The sequence below is a fragment of the Hippopotamus amphibius genome, chromosome 1 (genome assembly GCF_030028045.1).
Source record: "Hippopotamus amphibius kiboko isolate mHipAmp2 chromosome 1, mHipAmp2.hap2, whole genome shotgun sequence".
Classification (NCBI taxonomy): Eukaryota; Metazoa; Chordata; class Mammalia; order Artiodactyla; family Hippopotamidae; genus Hippopotamus; species Hippopotamus amphibius.
Genome location: NC_080186.1, coordinates 78,405,496 through 78,424,234, shown reverse-complemented (window position 1 = coordinate 78,424,234; position 18,739 = coordinate 78,405,496). Strand labels below are relative to the sequence as shown.

General features: G+C 34.8%; 1 protein-coding gene across 9 annotated transcripts in view; it reads left to right on the top strand.

Annotated features, from left to right (window-relative positions):
* Positions 1-18,739, top strand: part of LEPR (leptin receptor) — a 133,744-nt gene that overhangs the window by 99,122 nt on the left and 15,883 nt on the right. For 8 of the 9 annotated variants that reach the window (XM_057717287.1, XM_057717283.1, XM_057717260.1 and 5 more), the window contains 9 exons: positions 4,992-5,282; positions 5,432-5,549; positions 8,074-8,273; positions 10,461-10,609; positions 11,986-12,145; positions 12,264-12,346; positions 15,179-15,395; positions 16,196-16,378; positions 17,827-17,922. In XM_057717287.1, the coding sequence (XP_057573270.1) occupies positions 4,992-5,282; positions 5,432-5,549; positions 8,074-8,273; positions 10,461-10,609; positions 11,986-12,145; positions 12,264-12,346; positions 15,179-15,395; positions 16,196-16,378; positions 17,827-17,922 (1,497 nt within the window). The remainder of the gene's footprint in view (positions 1-4,991; positions 5,283-5,431; positions 5,550-8,073; positions 8,274-10,460; positions 10,610-11,985; positions 12,146-12,263; positions 12,347-15,178; positions 15,396-16,195; positions 16,379-17,826; positions 17,923-18,739) is intronic. The other variant, XM_057717284.1, reaches the window with a different exon arrangement.

Sequence of the window (18,739 nt, the reverse complement as noted above, 5' to 3'; positions counted from 1 at the left end):
AAGCAGATATTCAATGCATTTAATTTATAGGTTTGTTTATTAATTACTTACTATTTAAGAAGCATTGATTGTTAAAAAGTAAGTAGCACTAGTGGTTTAAGAGCACTGATTTTGGAGTCTGACAGAAGTTTATAGAAGTCCTGGCCCCACCGCCTCTCTATACCTCAATTTCCTCATCTGTAAAATAAGGATTTTTTTATATGGATAGAATGAAATAATGCACGTAAAATGCTTCCTGCAGTGCCTGACCCTTAGTAAGCACTCATGATATAGTAGGTCATAGTTTATAAATATCATAGCTTATAAATTGACAATCTCAATATCCAAAATCTCAAAGTCTAATGAAGGTGAGAGAATGACATGATATGCAACTAATTACTTAGCACAAATAAGAATGTGAGAAGAGCTAAAATAAGTGCTAAGCACCGGGAGGAATTAATTTTCATTGGAAAAGTCAGGAACCTTGAGTGAACAGACTTAGAAGACAGGAATTTCTCATCTCTCTTCCTCAAATAATTATTGAGTATTACGTGTGTAATATGATGTTAAAAATTCAACTTTTGTTCTATCTTCAATTGTATGTAATTGATTAGTAGGTCTTAATGACCAGCTGTGAAATATGTAGAGGAATGAATTAACAACGTCAAATTTCAATGAATGTCCCATGGAGGTTTTCCTACAGGGGGTGGGGTGGAGTGGGTGGTGGCAGAGGGTAGTTTGACAAAGGAAGCAGAGGCAACAGCCCCTGCTCCCACTCGGAGTGGCTTGTGACTTGTACTTTTATTTAACTGTCTGATGAAATATTTCCCTTCCACAAGAAAATGGCTTCACTATTTGCTGTTTTACTTCTTAATTAGATCCGAGAACCTACCCTCTCTGAAGAAAAGGGAAATTCTAAAAGAATCATCATGGTTTTTAAAGTTAGCTGGTATTCGTTACACATTTATACCTTCCTAGAATAATGATTCTTAGGAATGTTATGGATTCAGTTGGATTCAGATGGAAATCTGATCCAGAATGATATAATAGCTACTTGTGTTACACGCATATAAGATTTTGTTTTGGATTGTCCAACTTAGGTTCTTAGACCTTTGGATGGACATATTTTTAGTTATATTTTGCTTTATGCGAAACCCTTTTATACTTTTACTACTTTCCTGGTTCACGTCAGTATCTGTAGGATTAAATTTGCTTGGTTTCTGAATATGTTGTATCATATTTTTATGCTTTCATATATAATATAATCAGATTTATTACTATGTCTTATAAAGCACATACATACACATGTATATGCCCTTCCATAGGCAAATATTCCGTGTTTTGTGTACACGAAAGTCATAAAGGTATGTTTTGTGGAAAAGAAGCTTTACCAATTTATTTGCTTGTGTAACATCCAACAATATTACCATTAACAGCCAGCCCTTTACTTCAACACAGGTTTGTCCCTCTAGTGACTGTAGACATCCCACACAGAAAAACCTGAAAATAACTGAGAAATAAATCCAGAGAGTAAGTAAACGGCTCCCCCAAAGGGCAGAATTTGTTGGTTTAGCAACGCGTGTAAAGTTAGGCTTACCAGTTTAACCACGTGGATAGCTCAGATGCCACTGCGTGCCACGCTGTGATTACGGGAAAGACAGAAGCTTGCCAAATAGAAAGCAGACTAGGACACCAGAGTGCAGAGAAGAGCTTATACACTTGAGTGTCTCACAAGCACATTTCTCCATCACAGTATTGTCTACTGTAATGACGTAATGTGTATTGAATCACAAATAAAAGGTAGTAGATTGATAATTCCTTATTGAATAATAATAACAATATTGACAATTATAGGGTGCTTCTTGTGTTTTAGGCACGAAGTGCTTTGCACATACTATCATTTTATCCTTCCAACAACCCTGTGAGAGGTACGGTTATTCCTCTTTTATAGACAAAGAAATTGAGGGTTAGATATGGTTAAATAACGTGTAAAAGTTGATGCAGTTAGCAAGTAGCCTAATTCCAAAGTTCATGTTTGTAAGCACTAGTAAGGCAATTAAGTGCATAATGTATTATTATGCAAGATTTCTTGTGGCACTAAAAATGGATTCTCAAAGCTAGTAAGCAGTAAGCTTAATTACACAGAGCATTTTAGTGGAACACCTCATTTCCTTCATGATTCCTAGTAAATGAGGTTTCAGTGCTGCTTCGGTCTTTCAGGTTTAGGTTTGCTGAGTTACATTGGCTGCAATGTCCTCACTTCGCAGTGCTAACCACACTTGAGGCTTATTCCCTGAAAGGTGTGCAACAGCAAAGTATGTCCCCAAACTCAGGGACTTCCTACTCTTGTGTAAAGAGATTTGAATGCTTCTCCCTTAAGTCTAGTCACTTAGTATTATTAGATTCACCTTTAATGTTCACTGATAGGTGCTGTAATGGCATCCACTAAACAGAAACATTCTGTAAGATTGAGGCATTAATTTATTTAGAAGGAATTAGCACACCTGCCTTATTGTTTCCAAACATGTTGGGTTTGTTTTTTTTTTTTTTTTTATAAAAAAAACAGAAGTTACTTGATGTATTACTGCAGACAGAATGCTGATTCTCAGTACCTTTGTAACTACTACTTTTTATTTGTTAACATATTAAAGCTGTACCTACCAAGTGCACAGTTAATGAAGCATTGACTATTCCTAGTCAAGGAATTCTTATGAAGTTTTTATTCTTAAATAGGGGTATAAATACCTTTATTATCTAATTCTGTAGGTCTTATCTCTTTTTTGTAATTTATTTTTTTCGGTCACCTGGCATGTGGGATCGTATTTCTTTTTTTAAAAATTAATTTTTTTGGGCTGCCTGGCATGTGGGCATGCAGGGATCGAACCCTTGCCCCCTGCATTAGAAGCCCAGAGTCTTAACCACTGGACCTCCTGGGAAGCGCATCTTATGGAGTCTTTTAAAATGAATTGGATAGGTTCTTTCCCTATGGCTGTTGGGAGATCTTGGGCTTTTAGAGGAAAACCCAGGACCTTCCTAGAACTTATAAAGTATAAGAATATTGCAATTTACATACTAAAAACGACCTTAGAATTGCTGAATTCTTGTAGTACCTCTATTAACTGCATTCTTGTTGCTGTGAAAGAAGAGGAGAAACAGATATTAGATAATTTCTACATTTCTTGTGCAGCTTTTATACCAGGTTAGAGAAAATATTTTTTTCTTAAAGAAAAATAGGTAATCTGCTCCAAGAATTAAAAAAGTCTATTTTCTGGAGCTATGATAAAGAAACACTTGTAAAATAATTTGTCTAAAATGCTTTGATTCGTGATTTATGTTCTTTTGAGTAATTCAGTAATATTTATCAATAGAATTTCCCTTTTTAATAAAATTCATTAATATAGATCCTGTAAAGGTATTGCTACTTGGTCATGAAAGGGAAATCATTACTATTTCCTTATTTTACAAACTAACTATTGTGTAGTATCCCATATGAGAATAAAAGATATTTATATTATTTTGAAAATTAAATAGTCAGCATTTACCTCATATCAATTTCAATACATTTGTTTAATGTAAATTTTACATATCATCAGGTTTTTAAGAACTTTTCTTTTTTAAAGCTATTTTGCATTTAATTATGCCAAAATACTGTGACTTTAATTCTGTTTCTCAATTAAGTCTTACTTAGGCATTCAATTTTGAAGTGAAATGCTTTGAGCTTTTCATTAGCTTTCAAATTAAAGCTTCAACTTAATTTTTGAAATCTCGTTTGTACTCTTAAAAAAACTGATTTATTTTGAGACTTTTGAGACAGTTCATTAGTGAGATGTGAGCATAATGAAGATAGGTTAATGATGTCTTAGGTCAGTGTTAGGTACTTGTGTGCAGTAAGTAATGTACCAATGACACTTAAGTGCCACACTAAGCTAGGCTTATAGATATAATGGACTGACTTCTGTCCATTAACTTCATGCTATGAAGTTTTTTCCTGTTTATGCTTGACTGTAGACATACAAAATGCAGATATCTTATGTGGATTATAAATATAAGGACATTGGAGTTTAGCATACTATTACAGAAAAGAGGAAAAATTAAAAAAACTAATCAAGGGTTTTTTGGACTTGTTTTGAGGGTAATCCAAATGATAAGTGTGAAAACAAATATTCATATTCTATCAGCAGAAAATAGCTTACCTTAAATTGTACAACTGAAATATCCTGTTTTTGTAATGCACTATGACAGAACAAATTTCTTCCTATGTAAACATTCAATTTTATTCTATTTCTAATAAAAAATAGAGACAAACTATGTTTCCAACAATAGGAGACTGAAAGAGTAGTATGGAATAGTGTCTAGGCATTAAAAATAATACTTTAGAAAATATTTTCCTCAACCACAGGATGCTGGCACTAAATAACCTAAAATGATATTGCAGAACAGTATTTACAGTTTTGCCTGCTTTGTTTACTGGTGCATCATTGATTTTACATTTCCTAACAAGTTTTCTTGTTTAAAGCTTATTTCTCTACCTGCTTACTTGAAATTTTCGTGTATCCAAATGAGAGAATGGCTATCCCCATTTATTCTTCAGGATTCTGTTTTGTAGGGATGTGACTTAAGAACTTGCCCTAAGGTTCACTGATTTTCAAAGCAGAGTCTGATGGAAGACATGCCATTGTGGGATTAGACTATATTTCATTTTCATTAATTTTCTGCCTATCAGTTAGCAAGTGACAGTTACTCACTAAAACATACTTTATAATGAATAAATCTCTGTGTTTAGAAAATACTGAAGACATTTATGGAGGCTCCAGTCACTTGGGAATGGGACTGCTTGGGACACTTGCTAACTGTATACGAACAGGCAGCTACAGTTCTGCAGTCTCTCGGCACACTCGTTTTATTTTGGGCAGTATAATGCTGAATGCTTTGTGAATTTTTTTTACGTTATCAATTGCTTATGTGATGTTTTCTGTCTTCATCTGATATCCAACTTTCTTCCCCCATTACAGATGTTATATACTTTCCACCTAAAATTCTGACAACTGTTGGATCTAATGTTTCTTTTCACTGCATCTATAAAAATGAAAACAAGATTGTTTCCTCAAAAAAGATTGTTTGGTGGATGAATTTAGCTGAGAAAATTCCTCAAAGCCAGTATGATGTAGTGGGTGACTATGTTAGCAAAGTTACTTTTCCCAATTTGAATGCAACCAAACCCCGAGGAAAGTTCACCTATGACGCAGTGTACTGCTGCAATGAACACGAGTGCCACCATCGCTATGCTGAGTTATATGTGATTGGTAAGAATCCTAGGATTTTCTTCATTTTATTCCATGAGATACATTTTTATTATGGACTCTTAGAGTCCCATAGAAGATGTTAAGGAAATTTCATTAAAAATGTTTTGGTGTTTTTGCTTTATAGTAATATTTTAATGTGTTTTAAATAGATGTCAATATCAATATATCATGTGAAACTGATGGGTACTTAACTAAAATGACTTGCAGATGGTCACCCAATGCAATCCAATCACTTGTGGGAAGCACTTTGCAGTTGAGGTATCATAGGTATGTATTATTCTTGCTATTTTATTTTTCTGTAGATATGGTAAGATAAACATTTCCTGTAAAAATATCACCATAGCAGTAGTCTTGTAGATTTATTCCTGAAAGAGGAAGGTAAAATATACTTAATTAGGAAATTTTGGAGGGGTTAAATGAATTGGTGATTCTTGAAAAAATTCACATACAAAAAGATTGTAATTTGTTTTGCTTCAGATTATTTTTTTCTGATGATCATTAACTAAAATGCAGTTCTCCACAATTGCATTTTAGTTAATGAAAGAAATCTAAAAAATTGATGTCAATACATTTCAATTTGACTTGGAGAATTAGTTAGAGGAGAACATCAAGGATTATAGAAGCCTCGTATCATTTGCTGAAAATTAATGTTTTAGAAAAAAGTTGGAGGTAGTGGTGCAGATTGTAAGAGATAATATGAATGGTCTTTAGAAATAGGTAAGCTTATTATTATTCTTTAATTGAAATATAGTTTATTTACAATGTTGTGCATTTCAGGTGTACAGCTAAGTGGTTCAGTTATGCATATATATATATATGTATCTGTTCTTTTTCAGATTCTTTTCACTGTAGGTTATTATAAGATACTGAATATAGTTCTCTGTGCTATATAGTAAATCCTTGTTTTTCTATTTTTTATATAGTAGTGTGTATTTGTTAATCCCAAACACCTAAATTATCTCTCCCTCCCCCACTTTCACCTTTGGTAACCATAACTTTGTTTACTTAATAAGAATTAAACTATTCTAGTAAAAGGTGATTTGCTTTTTTTTTATTGTTCTCTGATTTAAAAAGAATTCAAGTCATTGTCTCCCTATAGTATTCTCCTTCTCTCTACAAAGACTTTTATTTAAAATAATAACACTTGATTAGGACAAGATAGACACATTTTAATTTTTATAACATTCTTTAGTAGTTTTCAAATGTCTGTACTACTTCTAACACCCTGTCTCAATTTGTCTTGGGACTTTCAATTTATATAGCTTGTGCTCATTTACTCTTAAAATCTAAAATTTCTGCTTGAAAAAAAAACCCATTTCCTCAAATACTGTGCTCTGATGCCTATTCCTAACGCTACCAATCTTCTTAAGTAGTAGTAGGGAAAAAAATGAGGCAATTTCTTGGTTTCTCAGTTGGGAATAATAGCTGTCTTCATCTTACCTGATATGAGTACTCTAAAATCAATAGACTATTCACGGTATACCATTTTACTTTTGTAATCTGTCTTTCTTTCCATGGCATTTTCACATTAAAAATGGTGTCTGTGGACGACTATTCCATAAGCATTTTAACTCACTTATCTTACTAATATTTACAGAAGAGGCATGAAACTGGCTACATATACTTGTTCAAGTTTTCTTTTTAACCTCTCTAAGCCTCAATTTCCTTGTCTGTAAAATGGAATGAATAATAGGACTTGCAGGGTTTCTGTGAGAATTGATGACATATTTTATTTAATTATAATTAAGTGATGTGATTTCTGCTGGTAAACATTCAATAAATGGTTATGTCTGTCATGATGATAGTGATGCTGACCTTTGGATTTCAAGTAGACTATTACCGTGCTTCTGTACAAAGTCGTGGTCCTTATCTTTTATGCACAGATGGTTCTTCGTCCCTCTGTCCCAGTTAATCCCACCCACCACACTGATTCTCTGTCTCTCTCTCTCTCACACACACACAGTTGTAATTTTGAGGAAATAGGGAGAAAAAGGTGTCACAGAAAATGGAAAATGAGAGACAGAAAAATACAGATTTTTCATTTTCCTGTAACCGCCTTACTCCTATTCCTATGGAAACAGTAACTGCTACTTTAGCCACTTAATTACCACACTTAAAGCAAATAATGGCAGAAGGGCTATTGCAAAGAAGAGGAGAAATGCTTTGTATTCTCTGAGGTGGAGTGTTGATTGAGAATGCAGTGATAAAAAACTATTTTCTTTATTTTCTTCTCTGAGAAAATAAGTGGTATACCTGAATACAGGATCCACACAGAAGTCAAGAATTGGTATTATCTTAATTATATATTGCTTGGAACTAGAAAATATTAGGATATTGTCAGTTAGCTATAACTAACTATAAATTATATTTTCAATTTGTTGTGGAATTTAAAACATAAGCAATTTACCTTTCTTTTCATCTCAGAAATGTCCCATTACAACTAATGATCTTTCTTTTAAAAATTTGATCACTTAGGTATAATATTAGCATAGCTTCCAAAGTGTTTTAAGTTCTATTCTAATTGAATCCTCATCTCCTTGTTAGAACATTGTCATTTATTTCATTTGCATACCGTTGTAGTGTCTAGTGAAATATTTAAAAGGGTTATTTTTTATCTTTAGGGAAAGATTGTGATATAGCTGGGAATTCAAAAATGCCTTTGCAATAGAACAACTACTTTTAGACAGGAAAAAAAAAGCTGTCAATTTTAAACAACAAAGCAGCATTCTCAAATATCTTAATTGCTCTCATCAATGTTGTATATTTATTGATTGTTTTTGAATCTTTTAAGGAGCAGCCTTTACTGTTCTGATGTTCCATCTACTTATCCCATATCTGAACCCAAAGATTGCCACTTGCAGAGAGATGGTTTTTATGAGTGCATATTTCAGCCAATCTTCCTATTATCCGGCTATACAATGTGGATTAGAATTAATCACTCGTTGGGTTCACTGGACTCTCCACCAACATGTGTCATTCCTGATTCTGTGGGTATGTCAAAAAACTATGTGTGTGTCTTCTTTTTTGTTAGCAGATTTGGATTCAGATTGATTCAGGGTAACTGTTGAATCTGATCATACTAGCTTAAAATTTTTTTTTTTCCTGTTTACAGTGGAATTGAAAAGACAATCAGCTTTAGAAAGTTTTACACTTTTGATTTTAAGTTACTTATAGCACAATTTTTTAGCGATAGGAATATCTTCAGCATATAATTTGGTGGATTATGTTGATCACTGGGTGTGAAATTTAGTAGAAATATTATTCTAAATAATACACTCTTTTATGTTTTTTTCCCAGTGAACTTAGGAAAACATTTAATGCTTTTAATCTAAAAGTTTAATTTGGATATTCTGATGGTTTTTGTAATCTGAGTAGTCATAACTAAAGGTTTTAATTTGTAAGGCTGGGTAGCAAGCAGAACGATTCAAAATAATTCAGATGAAATATAGAGAAAAAAGACAAGGATGATGACTTCCATCATAACATTTAAAACATTCTTTTAAAGGATATTTTTATTTCAATGGAGAAATTTTGCTATATTACTTACTCTGAGTATCACTTTGAAACCTTTAAGATATGACCCATATAGGATTGTGCAGCAAATGTAGAAGAGTATCTTTTGATGCTATATACTATTTTGTTGGGGAATTATACCACAAATTAATATTTGATCCATTGTATTTTTAAATAACTAGTACACATCTGAATTCAAACCTACATTTTGTTAAATATGGGATAAAGTTGTCATAATTTAAAATAATTTTTTTTAATATGGAGTCCCAGTTAATTGATCTGCTGTCTCCCTGCCCCTCCCTATTTAGTTTGGTTCCATTTTAAGTGATTTTACTGTAAGCAATACTTCTCTGGTACTAAATATCCTAAGATAGCAAATAACTCTCCTATCTTCCTACCCCACAAACATACACAGATACACCCTCACATGTATTATATTACAGCTGCAACATGGATTCGGTTCGATATCTGAACAATTTTTGATGTTATTCTCTTCAGTACTAACGTAGGGCATTTAGATTGGGTTTATATTGCCTACTAAGTGCTAGAAAACAATGTGAAAATTCAACTGTGGAATCCAAATGGTAGCTCCACCTATTACTAGTTTTGTAAAGTGCGCTAGTCACTGAAGTGCTCTGTGACTATTTTATCACCTATAAAATGTGGAAAGCTCCTCATACCTCCCTAATGTGGGTATTGTGGAGATCACATAAACCATAGTACTTCAAAGCATTCTTTCTACAAACTAGATATTCATGGAATATATACATGTGATAGCCACATGATTCCATCAAGTGCAATCCCAGATTTAATGTGTTAGGGTCTCTTGAACACTCTTACTTCCTTTCCTGAAGAGGAATTATCTTTTCAAGAGTTGAAATATATGTCATCTTACTGGTTGGCAAAGAATGTCTTCTTGGCATATGAGGAATTGAATAAGCATGAGATGCTGTATAGTAGTAAGAAAGGTTATGTGTTTTGGTCATCAACAGTCTAAAGAAGTATTGTTGATGAAGTCTGTAGCTTCAGAGGTTCACACTGTTGTGCTTGAGCTTTGAGATGTTAGTTCCCAAATATGTTGAGTTTACATATTGTCTTTTATTTTTTTTTTAAAGCTCTTGCCATTCTGATCATCTTTGCCTCTATTTAAAAAGCTTATTTTCCTCAGATTGTAGAGAACCAAGGCTTTACTCTGCAAGACTACCTCCGACCTTGACCTAGAAATACCTAATTACAGACAGTAGGAGAGTTTGAAACTTACACAAGTGGAAATGAATGCAGTGTATAGTTTTTTGCTTTTATTTAAAGCTCTATGTAGAACAGAGTTTGCTATTGATATTCCTCATGTGATCAGTATGGTATCTTTTGCATGCAGAGCCAATGGTTCCATTTCTAATCAGGTCTTACTATTAACGGGCAGAGTGACATGGATGATGTATTGATCTTCTTTCAATCAGCCTCTCTATTTGCAAAATAGAGATAATCCCTTTCTTATGTATCATATAAAGTTGTAGGGGATCAAATGAGATAATGAATGAGAAGGTTTTGAGAGAGATGTTGCTTTATAAATAGAAGGTATGGAAGATTATAACATTGTAATAACATTTTAAAAATACTGTTACTGTTTAAATTACTGTTATATAATACTTAAAAAAATTTTTCTAGTGAAACCACTGCCTCCATCCAATGTGAAAGCAGAAATTACTGTAAAAATTGGATTATTGAAAATATCTTGGGAGAAGCCAGTCTTTCCAGAGAATAATCTTCAGTTCCAGATTCGCTATGGTTTAAGTGGAAAAGAAGTACAATGGAAGGTACCTTTAACTTGGAAATATCTTCAGCATGCCTCACTAAATATTATTTCTTATAACTGTTTAAGAATTTTCTTGCATAAGATTTATTTTATTAGCATAAAAGTACATCCTCCTGTATTCTGTAGCTCTTTGTGTTAAATGGATTGATCTAATTCTAACCCTTTTAAGGAATGAAGTTTCCTGCAATTTATCGTTTCCCAAAGTGTGTTTTATAGAACATTGATCCCATAGAATGTTTCTTGAAAAATGATCACGTGGCTAAATAACATTCAGGAAACCTTGAATCACTACATGTCCCTAGTGCAGAATCATGGTATATTACATAATTAAAGGCTTGGAGAAGTCCTGATTTTATGAAACATTTGTGACTTTATTTCATCCTATGTTTCTCAAACTCATTTTATCAAGGAAATGTAAATAATGTTCTTTAGTACATACATGTTCAATGGGACACAGTTTGGAAGAAGCTGCTGTTATCAAACAACCAGAATCATATCCATAGTGGCGAGTGTGCATATGATGCCTTGCTGTGTTGGTTTTCTCATGGCAGCTTGCAAAGACCTAGAAAGAGCTGGAACCCTAATTATGCATTAGGTCACAATGAGTTCTGCTGAAATGAATGTGACAGTTTACTTGCTTATTGAGGAGACTGAATATCAGAGATTCTCTATAGCAGGCCCTGTCTAACCACTAGGTTAAAATTCTTAAAAGTCTTTGTGGATAGAGGATTCGTGGACAGAGATTAGTAATAGGGTAAGAGAGTGATTGGGAAGTGAGGTTGCAAGTGGGCTAGTCCAAATCTTGTCATGAGATGGAAATAACAAGATGACTGAGGCAATCCTTAACTTGGAGGAGCTCAGGTTTCAAGCCTAATTAGAGTATTTCTTTGTTTGTTTGTTTGTTTTTGGCTGCGTGGGGTCTTCATTGCTGTGTGCGGGCTTTCTCTAGTTGTGGCCAGTGGGGGCTACTCTTCATTGCAGTGCATGGGCTTCTTCTCATTGTGGTGGCTTCTCTTGTTGCATAGCACAGGCGGTCTTCAGTAGTTGTGGTGCGCAGGCTCAGTAATTGTGGCTCTCAGGCTCTAGAGCTCAGGATAAGTAGTTATGGCACATGGGCTTAATTGCTCTGTGGCATGTGGGATCTTCCCAGACCAGGGCTCGAACCCTTGCCCCCCCGAATTGAATTGGCAGGCGGATTCTTAACCACCGTGCCACCAAGGAAGTCCTAATGAGAGTATTTCTAAAGCCAGAAAACACAAGGTCAGTTCTCTCTTAATTTTGGAATAGTGTTAGTGTTTAAAATAAAATGCACTTCAGGGCACTTTAGCTACATATGTGTTAGTGATGATCACTCTAATGCTTTGACTTATTTTACAGGTATTTGAGGTGTATGATGCAAAATTAAAATCTGCCAGTCTCCCGGTGCCAGACCTGTGTGTAGTCTATGCTGTTCAGGTGCGCTGTAAGAGGCTAGATGGCCTGGGATACTGGAGTAATTGGAGCACTCCAGCCTACACAGTGGTCACAGATATAAAAGGTTTGCAGAGATTTTTGTGAATGTGTCTTAAAAATGCATAAGTATGTGCTTCAAATATGACTGGAAAGTAATCCTTCCAAGAACACATGTGCAACTTGGGCTCTTTGTCATTTTGCAGTTCCTGTCAGAGGACCTGAATTTTGGAGAATAATTAATGAAGACGACACTAAAAAAGAGAGAAATGTCACTCTGCTTTGGAAGGTATTCCTGATTTTTGTGTTATTCTTATATTTGTACTTCTATACTCTTGACAGATTTGCTTCATTGTAAAAAGACTTATTTAATGATTCTATCATTTTTAGACTTTGCAATCCCAGGTTTACTTCAGTTTGGAGATGTGATGACAGAGAGCCAAGATGCCAAGTGGGGGGAGCACTGGCCTGGAGTTTGGAGACTTTAATTCTGTTCTTGGCTTAACATAGTATAGTTAACAAGTGCTGTTTTGACAAAGTCACTTAGACCCTTCAGCCTCAGTTTCTTCATCTGCGTCAACATAAGATTGCACTAGATGATACCTGGTGTTCCTTCAAGTCCAAAAATTCCATTTGTATTTAATCCTAAACAGAGTAAACGTGGCCTTCCTCACATATCTCAAGGGCATTGAGATTATTCTTTTTGTCTGATGGCAGATACACAACGGATATTTCTAAAAACAATGAGTATACAGCTTAGCAATTTTCAAAGCATTTTCTCTCCCAAATGAATTGATTTCTATCCCAAGTGAATGTATAATTTTTTTTTTTTTGGTTAGAATTTTAGGGAGACACAAACATTCAGTCCATAACAACCATCATTTGTCAATAGGGAAATACATATTAGAACAACGAGATACCACTACATACTTATTAGAATGGTTAAAATCCAAAAAAACTGACAATATATTACTGGCTAGGATATGAAGCAACAAGAACTTTTATTCTTTGCTGGTGGGAATGCAAAATGGTACAGCGACTTTGGAATATAGTTTGGTAGCTTCTTACAAAAAACTTTGGTACTTTTGTACAATGGAATATTATTCAGTGATAAAAAGATACTGTTATAAAGCCACAAAAAGATATGGGTGAGTCTTAAATGAATGTTGCTAAGTGCTAGAAGCCTGCCTAAAGGGCTACATTATGATTCCACGTATGGGACATTCAAGAAAAGGCATGACTATAGAGACAGCAAAAAGATCAATGGTTTCCAGAGGCTTGGTTGATGGGGAAAGGTTTGAATGGGTGAAGAACAGGGGATTTTTTTATGATGGTGAAACCATTCTGTATAATATTGTCTGTGTGAGTACATAGCATTATGCATTTGCCAAAACTCATACAACCTTATAGCACAAAGAGAAAACCTTAATGTGTGCAAATTAAAGATAAATCATTAGGAGATTGGAGAATCCCGGCATGGAACCCAGACTGCAACAGGAGAATCTAACTGTATTACAAGTATATGAAACAACCTTACTGAAGGAGTTGGGAGAAAAATGTGCAGGCCTAGGTAACCGTGTTAATGAGTAGATTCTTAAGACTAAAGGCAAAAGAAACTGTAAATAACCACTGTGTTCTAGTGATAGTCATTTCCCTCATGAGGTATGGGTTAACAATTCTTGTATCATTAGATATGCAGACTGGAATTGAACAATTAACTATTGGATGATGGATGGTAGGAAGGACCCAGGTTTCTCACTGTTGAATTGGTTACAGACAAGCAAGGAAAAGATCGGAATGATCCAAGTGGTAATGGATTAGGGTTGGAGGCATCAGTATCAACTCGTGTTTAGCTTAATATGGATACAGATGGATTCAGTTAGAAATTTTCATAGATATGTGTGTATACGGATATCGTATACACATATGTATTTCCTTCATCTGTAAGCTGAGAAAGCCATATTCTGGCAGTAAGGAGCATTCCCAGATTTGTTTTAACACTATTCTCCAATAAAAGGAACTAGGGCTCTGTGAAAAAATGCTTGTTTATAGGGCTGGGGCAGAAAGTAACCCAAGATGAGCCTAGAGCAACTTGTAGTATTAGAAAGAAAGGAAGTTTACCATCACTTTTACTTGATGGTTACAAAAGCAAACGTTTGTATATGAAAACTGCCATAGATTTAAAAAAAAACAACATGCAAAATTTGCATGATTTTTCAGACATTTATTTCTTGTAGTGGCTGCTGCTATCTTACTCATCACCTACCCAGGTTCTTCCAAGCCCTGCAGGGATATATTTATGTGTGTTTATGTTTCTCAGTTTCTGACTTAGAAGAATCTCAATGACAAAAAAATTGAGAAACACTGTTCTAGTCTATTGTATAGAGTCAAGCTTTCTAAGGGTTTACAAGAGATTGGTAGCAGTTAAATCTTACCTGAAACAGGTGAAGGTGATGGGGGAAGTGGGGTATATTGTTATATTCTGTAGAATGGATGCATAGAATTGGACTAATTATGTATTTTACACTGAATCATCAGTCACCTGGTATGATTCTTTTAACTATAGGCAGAAATTCTGGGGTGCCATGTGCACTGTCCTTATAGCCTCTGTTACTTGAAGTGGCAGCATATCAGGGGAAGAAAATAATGAGTGATCAGTCTTACTAGGATTAGTAGCAGTGATGATTAATATCTTCTCAGCTCTCTCTAGTTGTTGCTTTATGAAAACAGAGGGTTATTCCTTTTTTTGCTTTTTTAGATGAAAAAACTCTCAACTCTCTTTCAGTCTTTCTTTTCTCTAGAATTAGAGTGAAACTTCCAGGTAGAAGAGTGCCCTATTTGTATCCATACTTCATTATCTTCAAATCATTTATTCTCTGAGTTGTAAGGAAAAAAAAAAAACCCAAAAGCGGGGAAATAAGTTTCCCTTGCTCCATAGCCACCCAGGCAGCTTCAGGGAGACTGTGGTCAGAGCAGCCCATACCTCAGCCTTGAATTCAGCAGTGCTTGCTCTGGCCTGACCCCTGCTTCCCAGTGAAATGTTTAATAGGAATTCTGTGAGCTCAGTCAGTATAAAAAGCACTGTAGCCCTTGAGCTAATCAATTTTTATGTTTACTGCAGCCCCTGATGAAAAATGACTCATTGTGCAGTGTGAGAAGATACGTGGTGAAACATCATACTTCCCACCGTGGAACATGGTCAGAAGATGTGGGAAATCACACTAAATTCACTTTCCTTTGGACAGAGCAAGCACATTCTGTTACCGTCCTGGCTGTCAATTCAATTGGTGCTTCATCTGCAAATTTTAATTTAACCTTCTCATGGCCTATGAGCAAAGGTAAGAAAAGGTACACCTCATTTTGCATTCACAGAGTCCAGTAGATGAGAGAGACATGAATCAAGTAATCATACAAGTTAATGCCTGTTTACAAACTGAGATGAGTGTTCCTAGCAAAGAAATATAATTTTATAAAAGAAAAGAAAATAGGGGCCCCACCTGGTTATTGAGAATCAGAGAAGCTTTCTTGAGGATGCAGTATAGGAATTAAACTTCCCCAGAAGGGCAGGGGAAGCGCTCCCCCAAGAGAGGAACAATGTGACCAAAAGCTCTGTGGTCCAGGAGAGGACATGAAGGTTGGCGCTGGTGTAAAAAAATCCAGAAAGGCTGACCGAGGCTCTGAGGCATGGCCCTCAGGGAATTGTAAGCATGATAGGAATTTTGTCCTCACAAATGAAAGTCTGAAGGCTTTTAAGTGGGACTGTGCAGAGGGTGTTAAAATGATCAGATTTGTGCTTTGAAAGCATGACTCATCAGTGGGAGAGAAGATTTGGAGGGAATTAAGATGATTAATAGGCTTGTCCAGTGTTACAGTAGAGAACACCTTTTGACCATATACAAAAATCTCTTTTTTGGATTTTAGGTAGAATCTTATTTCTCCTCATAGCATATGTTCCTACATCTCTCTGCTTATATGACTCTTGTGATACAAAAATAATTGCCATGTTTTATATTTATTTGTGTAATTGTTTGCTTTCTCTTCCTTCTCCCCTTTTCAGTAGGTTATATGTTCCTAAAGGCAATTAAGAGATTTTCATTAATTCTGAATTTAAAAATAAATTTCCTTCTTTTCCCCTCAGTAAATATCGTGCAGTCACTCAGTGCTTATCCTTTAAACAGCAGTTGTGTAATTCTTTCCTGGATGCTGTCACCCAGTGATTACAATCTGATGTATTTTATTCTCGAGTGGAAAATTCTTAATGAAGACAATGAAATTAAATGGCTTAGAATCCCCTCCTCTGTTAAGAAGTATTATGTCCACGGTAAGCTGACTGCACTTTAATAAGTTTCTCCTATGGATTAGTGATGCTACAGATTATTAATTCAAACAATATAGACAGTTAATGAACACTTCAGAAATATAGATGATAGATCTTGCTGCCTATATTCTGTCACCCTATCACAAATATTTAATTCTATTTCATTTGATCCTTTTCCATTTAAATATTTCACGTAGTTGTAATCATATCATCTACCACTTTTCTTATCATTGGTTCCTCTGATATATCACAAACATGTTTCTATTTTGTTCACAAGCCATATAACTATTTTTTAATGATTATACAGCATTTTATTGCAGAATCTACTTAAAGCATTTATGTATTTGAGAACATTTATGTTGCTTCCAGCTTAACTTTTTTTAAAAACCATTTTAGTGGCTTTTGATATCTAATGACAAATTGTTTTCCCAAATTGTGTACCAACTTATGATGCCACTAGCAATAATTGGGAGGGTCAGGCTGAAGGTCTGAGAATCTAGGACCTGGTGACATAAGCCAGCATAATCGCCCCAAAGTAGACCAGTTACCCCACAAGGTGATTAAAGTACAAAATATTAGTGCACAATACAGAGTCTCCAAGTCTGAGTAAGGTTTAAGCAGGGAGGCTAAGGATTGCCATGATCTTATTGCAACATCATCCCAAAGGTCCATACTTCAGTTTCATTACAAAGACCCTAGAATTTAGCATCAAGGTAAAGAGAAACAAATTACTGGTAGAGAACTAAATCCAGTTCATTACTATACTGTGGTCTAGGTGGTTACTCTCTATGCTTCAAAGAGATTTATCTCTTGTGGAAGAATATTTATATTTTATTAACATTTGTGAAAATGATAGATCACTGACAGATCTATTTTGAGCTTTGCTGTGGGGATGGTCATCCTCCATAGATCGAAACTCCTGGATATACAAGGGAATTCCTGGTCCCCACTCCCATCTTCTTTGCATGGGATTTCATAAGACTTTAGTCGCTCAGCTGCCTTGAATGGGGAAGCTAAGTAAACTAAATTCATATGAAAAGGGAATATTGCTGGCTTTGGTCTTATGGGAGAGGAGATAGACTGTATTGTCCTGGGAAGGGAAATAAAACAACTCATACACCCTGAACTTGAACAAACTGGCTATCTCTGGAACATGGCTTTGAAAAATTGCAATCTTCTATCTTTGGGGAAGTTTTTAAAACATTATTTGGAAAATTATTGTCATTACTAGGAGAATTTGTAGTGCTGAGATTGTCTTTGAAACTCCCTAGTTATCAGTTTCAATCCATAGATAACAATCATCAGGTTTTAATCTGTCAGTTTCAATCTATAAGTCATCAATTTTACATCCATGGAAATGTAAGAGAGTCACAACATCTTTTTTTACATAGATTTCACTCATTAATATTAATTCAGTAGGAGTGACTCTTTAACATATTGTTTCTCCTCAGATCATTTTATCCCCATTGAGAAGTATCAGTTCAGTCTTTACCCAGTATTTATGGAGGGAGTGGGGACACCGAAGATACTTGATAGTTTCACCCAAGGTAAAAATGTTTACTTTTAGTTTCTTTTTACACAGATGTGTGGTTTCACCTTGGCTAGCAGTAATGCTGCCATCTGATTATTCTTTTTCTGATGGAATCATGCAAGAGCCCAGAGTCTTATATAGATGTGTCATGGGTGACTGCAGTAAGGGTACATGGTTTCATGGTGGTGGTAGGAAGAAAATCAGGCATGGTATTGTATTCTTGTATTGGTAGGTAAAAATCTCAGTCTCAAACTGGGTAAAAAGTTGATGGAAACAAAATAAAAGGAACGATCCAGCTATACAATAACATACATCATCATAAAGATTAATTGGAAAAATATTAATTTTCTGTACAATTAATATAAATGCACCTACCCCAAACAATATGTTTTGAATCATATTTATGAGTCTTTACATTTTAATCATCTTCTAAAGGAAATTTTTTTTCTAAAAATAAAACTGTAGAGATAATTATAGAATAAAGTTCCCTGGGCATCATATTTCTGATTCATCTTACTGTATTTGAAGTGGGAACATTTTGCTTTTGCTATTACTTTTCAAACTGTCTTCAAATCCAAGCAACCCAAGAATGAAGTTTCAATAGAGGAACATTTCACCTGGTTTTAGAATTAAAATAATTATTAAACTTTATTCATGTATTGTTCAACAAATATATACTGAACACTGTTCTAAGCACTGGAGATTGAACAGTGAACATCAGTCTGTGCCCTAAATGGAGCTTAAACTCCACTACTCTAGTAAGAATGACAGACAATGAGCAAATCATGTATAATATAATGTCAGATAGAAATAAGTGCATGAAGCAAAATAAA